Raw genomic sequence first — 12,246 nt, 5'->3', positions numbered from 1 at the left:
GTGCAGACCAAAAGTTTGGACACAACTGTGTGTCTGTACTGTATATATATGTATATAAAGTATATACCTAGAAATCTAATTTACAAGGTGCACAAGAATAAAAAGTTAATTTTATTTATTGTGTTCACTATTTGATGTGTTCAATTTGTCTTCAATTCTAGACTTGATATCCCTCCCATTATTTATCATCGAAACAACCCACTTCCTGTTGACATTAGTCATCTCTCACCTGAACATGGACTTAGTTTGCAGATAAGGACAGTTTCTGGCTTCTCATCCACACATTCTGTGACGGCGCTGTCGCTGGCCTTGCAAGCCACCTGCCTTTGCTGAATCCCTTCACCACAGGTCACTGAGCACTGCCGCATAGTAGACAAAGACAAAAAGTACAAGCAGAAACAGTTTGCTTGAGTCTGACATTTATGTACACTACATGTTTACATTTTGCTTTTTTTTTTCAATAAAGCCAAAACCTTAACTTTAAGAATCTACCTGGTATTCACACAATGGATATAAATACAATTTTAGAATCAATATTGCTTAATAGTAAAACTAAAAAGGACTCCAGTCAGTTTCTGGAAGGATCTGTAAAAAAAACTTAGAATAAGCAAGACGAACCTTGATAATAATATTCATGAGGAAAACCTTTTGTTTTGTTAACAAAATCACCACTGACTCCTGGTGGTTTATAATAATTGTAGCTATCATATTAATTTTATTTTTTATGTATGTTAATCAGATTACAACTTTTACAACAATTATTATGTTGATAAAAAAAAAACGGACCTCATTACCAATTTTTCTTTGATTTTCTTACCTGAGACCATGCCCCTGTTCTCCACTGAGCGGGACATGCAGTGTAGTTACACACTCTTCTCATCTCTGGCCGATCGCCTGTGCAGTGTTTGCTGTGGACAGCCCTGCTGGTGCCATTGTAGAGCGACTGCATACACTGCACCACCCTGGTCTGGTAGCCGAGCTTCCCACAGGTCTTACTGCAGGGACTCCAATCTTCCACCACCCACCTGTTAGTACATCAAATGTGTTAAAATACTCTACATTCAGATTGGTGGTAAGCTTACTGTTATGGTATCTTTGACTGAAGTTCACTTACGCGGGCTGACTGCACTCTTGCACGTTGCAGCGTTTGCGGATGGGTTTAGGCTTTTTGCTGGTTTCACAAAAGTTTCGATGGACTAAACGGCCATCGCTCTTCCTCCTGCATCCATATTTTGTGTACTGTATTCCTAAGGAAGACAAAAAGGTAAAACCATCTCAGAACACCTGAAGTTGTTTTTAGGGATGAAAGTTATGGAAACAATCAAAGCATTTACAGCCATGTCATTGGCTGATTGGCTAGCAAGCCATTGATTTGACAAATAAAGAGGCAGATGAATGTATGCTAACTGTATTTTCTTAAGAGTGGCAGAATCCAGTGTTTTCCATAAGAAATGTGAGTTTAATTAAAATGTTCAAAGTATGAGAAAAGCATATCACTAATAAAGTTAGTGATGTGTGCTCGTCTGTGTCTCAGACTATATTGTGGAAGTCTATCTAACTGTGCATGAGAGACATAAATACAAATGAAAATAACCTTGAATATTGCTGCCGTAGAGAAGAAAAAAAACTGAAATAACATAAATACATCCGCTATGTTTTCTGCTATTATTGCCACCTTTTGCATCACTGGATAAAAATGTCAGTAGGTGGAAATTTTTGATTACATTTGTTCACAAAAATTAACCACTTTCTTAAAGTACATTCAGAAAGTGAATTTACTTTATGAAATTCATACTTAGTACCAATATTTATCTGGTACTGAATACTTCTTGTCACTGCATCTTTTAATTTAACCCATGCACATTCTTTCATGTTCAGAAGTAACACACATACAAAAAAGAAAGGGGTGGACTAGAAATCCTGACGCTCGATGCCAGATGCAACAAAACATGTCTACCATCTTGTAAAACCTTCACAGTGCGCCTTAACTTGAAACATGTGTTTGAACTTATTGACACAGTTATTACATACCGCCGAATGCTTTCATTTAATTGATTATTGTCCCATTATTTATCAGTAATATGTTTTTTTGTCAAGCCCATTAAAGTTTTCAATTAAATATTTTTTTCCACAAAAGCCTGCTGTGTTATTTCTGTGCCCCAAATGCTGGATTCTATGCTTTTAAACTGAAAAAATCCCCAACTAATCAGAACTCACCAAAACCTCTCCTAAAGGAGGAGGTAAGATATACTAAGACAACAGATTTATTCTGTTGCAGGTAACATTTATTCAATTCAGTCCTTTACTGTCCAACTTTGGAGAGTCTGTGCGAATTGTAGCCAAAACTGAATGTTCTCAGCTGGCATAAGTGCTACTTGCTGTGGTTTTCTGTTGCAGTAACTTGTCTGTAAGTTGTAACTTGCTGAAACTTGTCCAAATACTTGTCTACTTGTGTGTTCATACTTTAGTTGTAGTGATTATTTTCTGAAATTTATAGGCCAGGCCATCTAGCAGCAACAGCTAATACCAAAGTTATACTCGCTTTTTTAAATCAGGACTTGGTTGGCAAATACACCAAAATAAGTTTTAAGTGGGTTAATAACAACCAATGCCAGGAGATTCTCAGCTGCTGATGGACCTATTCTGGAGAACATCAGTAGATATGATATTTCAAAGCAATAATTTTACGTTTCAAATGTTGCAGCTTTTCCATATACACTCACTGACCTCCACCACATGGTTTGGAGCACTGAGACCAGCTTTTCAGCGCCCACTCATAAGTGTCCAGCTCGGCAAGAAGCACATTGTTGTTGGTAATAAGTGGCAGGAGGTCCTCATGTATTATGTACTTATAAGTCAAACTAATTTTGACGTCGTCTTCCAGTGGAATGACCTGCAACAAACAAACAATATGCTGTTAGAAAACTAATGGAAGCTGGTAAATTTTTACAGTAACCTTTAGTTTTAGCTGCACTCACCAGAACCACAATGCCTTCATGCAGAGGACCGGTTGTTTTTAATGTCTCCCTCTCTCCATCAATAGAATACTCCCACTGTAAACCATTTTCTATGAAGGTCTTTGATTCAGCATCTTCACTTTTTTCATTTAATATGAAGTGTCCAGTAACTTGATTCTTCACAGCTGAGCATTGAGGAAAAGGTCATTTAATTAGGATATAGAGAGAAGAAGAGATGCTTGCCACGTGAATTTCTTTTTATAATGATATCTTTGATATTTTCTCAAAGTGGGAATCTCACTGCAGTATCGTGATGATCCAACACTAATTCCTTCAAGTTAAGTACCACCTGCTCTTCAGAATAGCCATTAAAAGCCAAAATTTGATATAGAAGCTTCTGATGAATGCCACCGAGTGTCAGACTTTCCCAGCACTCCTGTGTGATGTCACTCAGGTTTTGAAAAATAAAAATTATATAAACTAATAGAGCACGTTTTTTTTAGAAGTAAGATTATATAAAGCTTTTATCAGGAGGTAGGATGTATACTGCATTCAGAGTTTCAATTTTCAGCTTTCAGTAATCAGTTTGAAAAAAAAAAACATGGTGATCAACAGAAGTAATGACCTGTAATTATATGTACAAGCATATTTTTCTGCCTTGTCAACTCCACTGCTACAGAAAAGAAGAGAGGTTTATGTTTTTAAATCAATGAGAAAAAGGGCTTTGAGCGGTCAGTATCACTAGGAAAATAGCTACATGAGTTCAGTACATGTGTTATTTATTTCCGCAAATGATTTTTTATAAGTTACAAACAGACAAGGAATCCAACTGAATGTGAATGTTAAGTTGAAAACCCTGCATGTTAGTTCCTTTTATTGTATTAACAAAAAGGAAAAATGGTTGGTTGAGCTACAAGTAACCCCCGGAAAAAGACACGAACGCTTCTGAAAAACATAAACAGCTGCTGGGAGTAGGAAGGATATGACTTCAAGTTTCAGAAGAAACATGTAATGCATTTTATGATTGGTACAAAGTTAGTGCATGGCATCCAGGTCTGTCCAACCTTTTCTGCACTTACTGCTGAGAATTATGTTTTGGAAATAGTCAGAGCTCTCACTAATTAAAAAGCACAGGCAACTCACTACCAAATTAAATTACATTTTTATCTTTGTTCAAAGTACTGGAATTGATGCAGTGAATAGACATCTAGCAAGTAATAAGAGTCATTGCTTCAGGTCACCCTCCAAATCTTTGGAAAGTGAGTTAGCAGCTGTGGTTAAATTATTCAGTTCAATGTGTAAATATTATTATCCCCCTTACATCAAATCTAGTGCATAACTGTGAAAAAAATAATAAGTGAACTAAATTCATTTCAGGTAGAAGAATCTAAACATATATTATTAGACACTTTAAAAAGAGAAAACTATGTGAGTCGTACTTACCAATAATGTGGGGGGAGGTATTGTTTTCTTCAATGATTATGTGTCGGGCTCCCATTGGGATGTCAAACATTTTAAGCATTCCTTAAAATAAAAACAGATTAGGTCAGCCCAGACTAGCAAACAGTGACCACTTGTTGGGTGTTAAAGTTGCAAATTATTTCTGCTTCTATAATATGATAAAACTTAATGTTTACCATTCTTTTTAGGGGTCTTAGTCAGTGTCAGCTTCACAGTCCGACAGTGGGAGTTATCCCCCTCACAAACTCCACATTTATCCTCGTCTTTGTAAGAGCCAACCTCCTTGTCGCAGCCTACGTGCTGCAGAGAGAGTGCAGACGATCAAACCAGAGCAACCTATAGACACACTGAGATTACATTTCAGGAACAATTATGTCATATGTGGACACAGCTCATATTTGGGTTTTAAAAATGTTTTAAGACATGCGTCTTTCTTAAGACGCAGACATAACATAAATTGCAGCCAAAACAAAATGTTGAGCCTTTTCATTCAAAAAGATTAAAGCTTCAAACTTTGTGCTCAAGGTTAAAAACAGAATAGAATACAAATAGTGTACACTCATTAGGGCAGCAACATTTCAGTCCAGACTGTTTACGGTTTGCAGATGATGCTCTACAAAGAACAACTTCATCACAAGCATAGCAACAAAAGTTATGATAATTTGTAAAAATTCACTATGTCTCAGGCTGGAACCTTTATTTCTTAATTTTTGCTTTCATGTGAAAAGACGTCTTTGGATCTCTCAAGGTGAATATCTCTTGATTTTGCACTTTTTACTATCATACTTTTTCCTTCCACTCAACTTTCTATAAATATGCTGGGATACATCACTCTCTGATCAGTCTTTAGCAATGACATTCTGAGGCTTATTCTCCTTGTCTTCCATATGACTGTGTTGGCCATGACATAAAATAAAATAATATAACATTTTTGTGTTCAAAACATTATTTTTCAGTTTACAAATATTCTTTTTTATTTGAGAAAATGAGAATGAATGGGTTTTCATTAGCTCTATCGCATCATTATCAAAATTCCCCTGTTATGAAGACACTGTGTGTAATCATTTTAAATAGGATTTTCACTTTTTAATCAGTTTACTGAAATAAATACATTTTTTAGTGGTAGTCTAATTCAGTGAATTGCACCTGTATATATTTTTCATGCTATGGTATATCCTACTATAGAAAAATATTCTACTTGAAAAAATTGCACCCTTTTTATTAAACAATGCTCATACTATTACCGGGGTTGAATTTTTTCAGTTTAAGGAAGAACAACTTATGGGAAAGGTTTGACTTCAGTCAACCTTTTGGGATTAGCGGCTAAAACATTATGTTTTTTTTCTGCTTTGCCCCAAAAAAACTGAGTTAAACACATAAAGTACACCACACCTGTTTCAAATATAACCCTCATTAGAAAAACAACTCACTCCTGAAGTGATGTTCTTTAAAAGTTATAGCTTAAGTATAAAATCACTGGTGTTACATCAGTAATTGAGAACATGTGTCTCGGTCATATGTGATGGTAGGATGGAGTGATAAGGGGATAGATGGATTTAGGTATTGCCTGCAGTCTGTTATCATGAGGAACGAACAGAGGCTTTCAATGGAGGCTTTCAATTGATCCATCTATATTCCGTGGCTATACCAATCTAAAATAACGATATCCTGAATAAAAACAGATACAATTTTCTCCATCCATGGGGAGGCTGGGCTCAGCCTTAGAGAGAGTGGGAACTCCAGTAGAGCTGCTGATCCATTGAATCAGAAGGAGTCAGTCACGATATTCCTGCAGGGAACATCTCAAGATTCCCTAGAGTGAGCTGAAGAGTATTGATGATGATAAGAATAATTGGCTTTACCCCTGTAACCAATATGCCCCCTGCAGGCCGATCTCAGATAAGTAAAACATTCCAAATAAATGCTGTATATGTGATTTAAAAAAAAAAAATCTTTCAGTGGACTGCTTCACTTAAGACTCACCAGACACTCTCCCCGAGCGCAGACGCTGAAGGGGTCTGAGTAGCTGCACCTCGTCCCATCATGCATCACCTGGTTCATGAACACCACCTCCCCACTTTCCTTCGATTTACAGCTTAGCTCGCATTTACGAGCCTCTGGAAACAACAACCAACATTCACTAATTAGTTTGTTAAAATGTCTTCCTGATGTGAAAAATTGATTCATAGAATAAACATACAACACACAAATTCAGCAAATTGTTTTCTCCCCCAACAGGTAGAGCCAGCTTTAATAATGTCTTTACAGACTTACCATCTGGGTGCTCATATGGGAGCCAGGTGTGCTTGACGTTGTTGTGGTATTTGTTGCTCCGCTGGATGCATTGCTGAGCGCGGAAGTCTTCATAAGGGCCAGCACACTCCTCTGTGTTGCACATCTGGTAGTCAAATGCAGAGCCTGGGCAGTCTCGACCACCGTAGGCAGGCCTGACCCATGACAGAAACAGCAGTGGTGTTAAATTCTTCGCAAGGATTCAGAATCCTTAGACTTCCAGTTCTGAGCTTTGCTTATATGATTTTATTAATTAACATGAAATGTTAAATACCAATCTAATGAAGATTTTCTCATTGTTCTGCTTGACCATGCAGTATGCTTTAAGTTCTTTGCAGTTTTTCTTCAAGCACACTCTTTAACTATGTGGCCTTTGCATAGGTGGAAACGAAGCTGGATTATGTTAGGCACTGTGTTCATCTTCTGTTTTTATTCTTTTTAATAGCTGCATTTGCATGCAGAATAACATACTCAGTCTGGTCTGACTTTTCAAACTCTGCCATTTCCAACAGTGCTGAGTTGTTTATTTTCTCAGTGTAAAGGCATTAACTGCATTGTTTAACAGAAAATGCATGACAATTATCTATTTTTTTAGTAGCAAGGCCTAAATGCTTCATCCATTCCTCTAATTACTTGATGACCCAACCTATTAATTACACCATGCAGCACACTTCAGCTCTCATATTTCTCCATTCTCTTTCTCAGCCATTAATCCTTACCTAAGCCTACTCATAACCCTCAAACCCCTTTTTGTGATAGATAAGTATAAGCTACTGAATAATTTAGATGTGGAAAGAAAAGAAAAAGTGCATGAATTTCTTTCATATATTTTATGTAAGAAAAGTCTCCGCACAACTTGGGTCACCATCATCTTTCTCTTTCAGTATGAGCTGCATTGTTAGATATCCTCCAAATACACCGTCTTCCATGCAAGTGAAACAATTCAATTTTGTTCTTTTCTGACTAGACCTTTTTCTACTGTAATCCAAGATTTTTATGACAATAGTTTTATACTGTAAAGGCTAGTTTTGTGATATGCACAACTAATAAAATAGACAATAGGAGCTTTGGCTCCTCCAGTGCTACTATGGGTCCATTGGCTGCTTCTCTAATTGAAGCTCTCTTTCCCGATTCTTGACCATTATATGTTACTTTGTTTTGGTCTATCAGATAAAATGACAATAAAATATACCGAAGTTTAGCATAACAAAATATGAAGAGTTTGCAAAAAGAATGAAAGGCTATTAATACTGATGAAAGAACAATAACTGTACTGTCTAATCAGAAGCATTCTACTCAGATTTCTGTTTATAGTTTTAAAATAATGACACAATTTCTTTGATGAACAAAAATAATGTGTTCATCCAAGAGGTCATGACTGTTTTGGATCAGTCTCATCACTGCCTCAGTACTCACAGGGGGTCATTGCACTGCCTGCTGCGGGAACGAACTCCACCTCCACACGTCCTGGAACATGACCCATATTTTGACCAGGAGCCCCAGTTCCCATCATGCCCTTGCAGCTCCTGGCTGGACTTCCAGATGCAATGACCCTTGAAGCACCACTGCAAAATGAGATGAGAAGAAAAAGATGACAGACGGTTCAAAACATCTTGCAACAATATAATTGAGTTTTCTAAAAAGAATATCACAGGCATTCTGATGTTCAGTATCCCCAGAGAATTCCACTTCTTACCAATCAAATAAATAAAAAAAAACACCAATCAAATTACATAAAAGGAATAAAAAATCAGTTTTATAAAAGCTCTTTCAGTCCCATGTCCTACCTTTCCAGGTGCACACTCCGTCCCATCTACTGGAGGGCCTTTTTTGGTTTTACAGAAATACTGGTTGTCAGGGTGGCTGCACCACAGCTGCTTGCAAGGGTCGTAGGTTCGAAACTAAAGAGGAGAATTTTTTTTAAAGAATTGATTTAAACATTTCTTTTTTTCTTTCTTTACAACTCAGAAATGGTGAGCATAACTTCACCATTTCAGAAAATATGCATGCCCCTCCTTTATCAGACAGTAATCCACCATGATCTTACATGTTAAAATCACTCAGAAAAGATAAAGAAGGACTTCCGTTAGTCAATGGAGTGTATCCAGGTATGCAGGACTTACAGCTGTGCACATTTTGTAACCAACACCAAAGTCAAAGCGGCACTGCTCATCCATTGAATAATTAATTCCAGGAAGCTCAGGAAGCTTGGGCCACTTGTGTTCAAAGGGATCATCCAGGAGGCAATCATAGGAGCTGTGGAAAAGATTAAAATCAGTTAAGCCTAAATATTACATACATGAGGGATATTGAGAAAACAGAGCTTTGCACTGGAACCAAGGGAACTTTATAAAAAAAATGGCCTGGGAAAAGCAGGACATACTGAATATATCTGTTGAGCTCCTGTTTGCTGCAACGTGACCAATGGTAGCGATGGAAAGCTGCTTGGACAAGTGGGGCCATGATGCTGCCCATACTGGTTTCATCAGCGCAGCGATTCCCCTGACCATCATGCTCCATGCCCAGCCTAAGGGCCAAAACAAACTCATTAGACAAGAATATATGCAATATTTGGTGTACATATTTATAACTGGCACGGGATAACAACTTCAAGATTTTGCAAGTCAATGTCATGTACTAGTAAGTAGGATTTAAGTTAATATAGCAACTCCAGCAAACTGCAGTGAGAGGCACTACAAAAATCAAGTGACAGATTTCACAATCTGCTTCTAAGCACAGGAAACCAACATGGCAGGACAGGAGAGTGCTGAAGAGAAAAACAGGCTGATTTATGTGACACCCTGTTGTTTTATAAAAACCTATTTCTGCTAATTAATAGTAATTTTCGTATTGTTTTTCACATGAGTGTTAATCACCGTATATTGTCTGAATTTGATTACAAACGATTCATCCCAAGAAACCTTTTCACACTGACAGCTCAACAAATCCTCGGTGTAATGTTGCTAAAGCTAATGAATAAAACCACACCTGGGGGTCAGTTTTTAACTGAATAATCCAATCAAAAATCTGGCAGAGCCTCCCTGAAGCTAACAACAGACAGCAAAAAAATGATGAGTTTAGCATATTTTTGTAAATATTTGAATTTAGCCGCAGGAGGCACCTTAATGTTGTCTTGTTGGATACTATCAGGAGAAGCACAACATGTCGGAACCCTTTCGGGTCTCACAGCTTGGGAAAAGTTGACTGAAGAAAAAGAATTATAGGTAAAATGCCAATTAAAATCAAGTGAAATATTTCTTCTTTAAGTTGCTATAAAAATACTGTAAACAAAAAATAAATGGTAAATAATTTACTGTTGAAGGTGAGTCATAAGTCCTGTTCACATTTTGCTCCAAGTCAAGAACATAACAAGCGTAAAAGGTGCTCCAGACCACTTAGACCACAATAATACTTTTTCTATAAAAGTGGTGGAAAACTCACAGTTCTCATCACCCTGAACACCCCACTCCCATCATAAAAACATTGTGGTGACAGGATCATACTGTGGACGGAAAAAATGACTTACTTCGAAAATGGTTGAAATTAAAACAAAAACCATGAGAAAAACCTGCTACACAGTGACACTTCAGTCTTGGCGGAAGGGTCACTTTCAAGCAGAACAGCAACTCTAAAAATAATGCCAGAGCTACAATGGAACGATCTCCAACCAATCTGGCAAAACTTGAGCTTTTTCACAAACAAAAATAGAAAATAAAATCAATTTATTTCTCTGTGCAGCTGGTAAAGACCACCTGAGCAGTTCTGCGAATCATTTTTTTTCAGGGGGTCTAAATACAATGGCTCACCACATTTTTCAAAATCATTTTTTGCAAAAGATTTGAAAACTATGCATCATTTTCCTTCAACTTTACAATTATGCACTACTTTGTTGTGCTCTAAAAAGGTGTTACAGTAACGTTTCATTTGTGCTGTAAAAGGTTAAATGAGAACAAATACTTTTGAAAGGCACTTTATACCATGAAAGTAAACATTGTTTTCCACAGTTATTTAACTGTTCTGATCAGCAATGCAGACATTATAAGAAGACAAGACAAACATCAAGTCAATAAGCCTTAAATCTTCTTACTGAATGACAATAGCACTGTGAGGAGAAAGCTTGTCCTTATTAAAAAAAAGTCCATGCGTTTCTTTTCAGAGACATAATCACCATAACATATTCATCTACCCAACTTCACTTCTCTATGATCCTGTCCATTCAACCAAAAAATTATCTCTGCATGCAAGGGGAGGACAATATGGTGAAGAGACTGCACTTCTTTTACGCTTGTTCCTGAAACAGACTCAGACTCTGCAGGAGCATCACGTTTTTCATTCAACCAACTGGAATGTGTTTGGACTGACAATCTCAAAGAATAAGAATGACAATAGATCACACGTTGAGATCAGTGATGCGATCATGAGAAACAATGATTCTCAAATGAATTCTTAAAATCAAATAATTCTGATGCATCCATTCTGAAAAAAGATTCTTGGAATTACTAAAGAAAAACTCCAACATTTTCACTGAGTAGAAGTTGTGACACCTAAAACATGAATGCACTTGAGAACTAAAAAAATCTCATTGAGACAAACAGCTGCTAAAAATGTTCTGATTTGATTGTAGAAGCAATCAGTTGTAACAAGTCTCAGATTACACAGGTGGTTTTCTGTGATGCCATTAGGGGAAAAAAACAACACTGCCAGCAGTTAGTTGCTGCTGGAATTAAAGCAATAAAGGTGCATATGTAAATTATCATAGAATCTGTACATTACACGGGTATACTTTTCAACATTTCTCAATTAAAAATGCTTTGTTTATGAGAACAAACATTCTGTGGTAACTGAGCTCGGGTTTTTACTAGCTGCAAATAAAATTAGCAGAAATAAATGTTTAAAATATAAAACTCTCATTGTAATTAATGCAAATATTCTATGTGTTTTATTTTTTAAGTTGAATTACTAGTAGAAATAAACTTGTTGATAATGGTCTACTCATTAAGATGTACGCCTACATGCGTGTTTTTCTTGAAACAAATAATTATCCAAATGTAAATGAAAAAAAAAAGCTCTTAAAATAGGAAGAAAAACATTGAGAAACCTTTGGGTGGTTGTTGATCTCAAGATCAGAGATCCTTAAATGTCAATAGGCACAGCATGAAGTCTGCTTCTATCCACTCCTAATGAATGGAAACATTGGTGACCTTGGTTTTTTCTTCTTTTGTGCAATGTTACAGACAGTCAAGTCTGTTTGGCTGGCTCTAGATTCTTGTGCCACAGAGGGAGGCTGGGCTCGCAAATGTTACAGTTTTTCATTATACTCCTCAGCTCAAAGAAAGAGGAAAAAACTCTGTGAAATGGGGCAGAGGTGATACACAATTTCTGGACAGAGTGACCACAAGAAAAAGCTACTTGTGACTTGGAGGAAACACAACATGCTACAGCACAAACCTTTAAGAATCATCTCTTCAGCTTCACAGAGATGGAAGTAATCATTAAAAGATCTAATGTAACTGCAAGCAACTTTGAGCATACATAT

General features: G+C 36.8%; 1 protein-coding gene across 2 annotated transcripts in view; it reads right to left on the bottom strand.

Annotated features, from left to right (window-relative positions):
* adamts14 (ADAM metallopeptidase with thrombospondin type 1 motif, 14) overlaps window positions 1–12,246 on the bottom strand; it is a 49,891-nt gene that overhangs the window by 5,211 nt on the left and 32,434 nt on the right. For both annotated transcript variants that reach the window (XM_028029760.1, XM_028029761.1), the window contains exons 8-20: window positions 9,094–9,237; window positions 8,834–8,966; window positions 8,498–8,611; window positions 8,127–8,275; window positions 6,693–6,865; window positions 6,402–6,535; window positions 4,595–4,718; window positions 4,401–4,481; window positions 2,979–3,142; window positions 2,728–2,893; window positions 1,115–1,247; window positions 818–1,025; window positions 230–359 (exon numbers count right to left, since the gene is read on the bottom strand). In XM_028029760.1, the coding sequence (XP_027885561.1) occupies window positions 230–359; window positions 818–1,025; window positions 1,115–1,247; window positions 2,728–2,893; window positions 2,979–3,142; window positions 4,401–4,481; window positions 4,595–4,718; window positions 6,402–6,535; window positions 6,693–6,865; window positions 8,127–8,275; window positions 8,498–8,611; window positions 8,834–8,966; window positions 9,094–9,237 (1,853 nt within the window). The remainder of the gene's footprint in view (window positions 1–229; window positions 360–817; window positions 1,026–1,114; window positions 1,248–2,727; window positions 2,894–2,978; window positions 3,143–4,400; window positions 4,482–4,594; window positions 4,719–6,401; window positions 6,536–6,692; window positions 6,866–8,126; window positions 8,276–8,497; window positions 8,612–8,833; window positions 8,967–9,093; window positions 9,238–12,246) is intronic.

This window comes from Xiphophorus couchianus, chromosome 10, assembly GCF_001444195.1.
Source record: "Xiphophorus couchianus chromosome 10, X_couchianus-1.0, whole genome shotgun sequence".
Lineage (NCBI taxonomy): Eukaryota > Metazoa > Chordata > Actinopteri > Cyprinodontiformes > Poeciliidae > Xiphophorus > Xiphophorus couchianus.
This window is presented reverse-complemented; position numbering and strand designations above follow the sequence as displayed.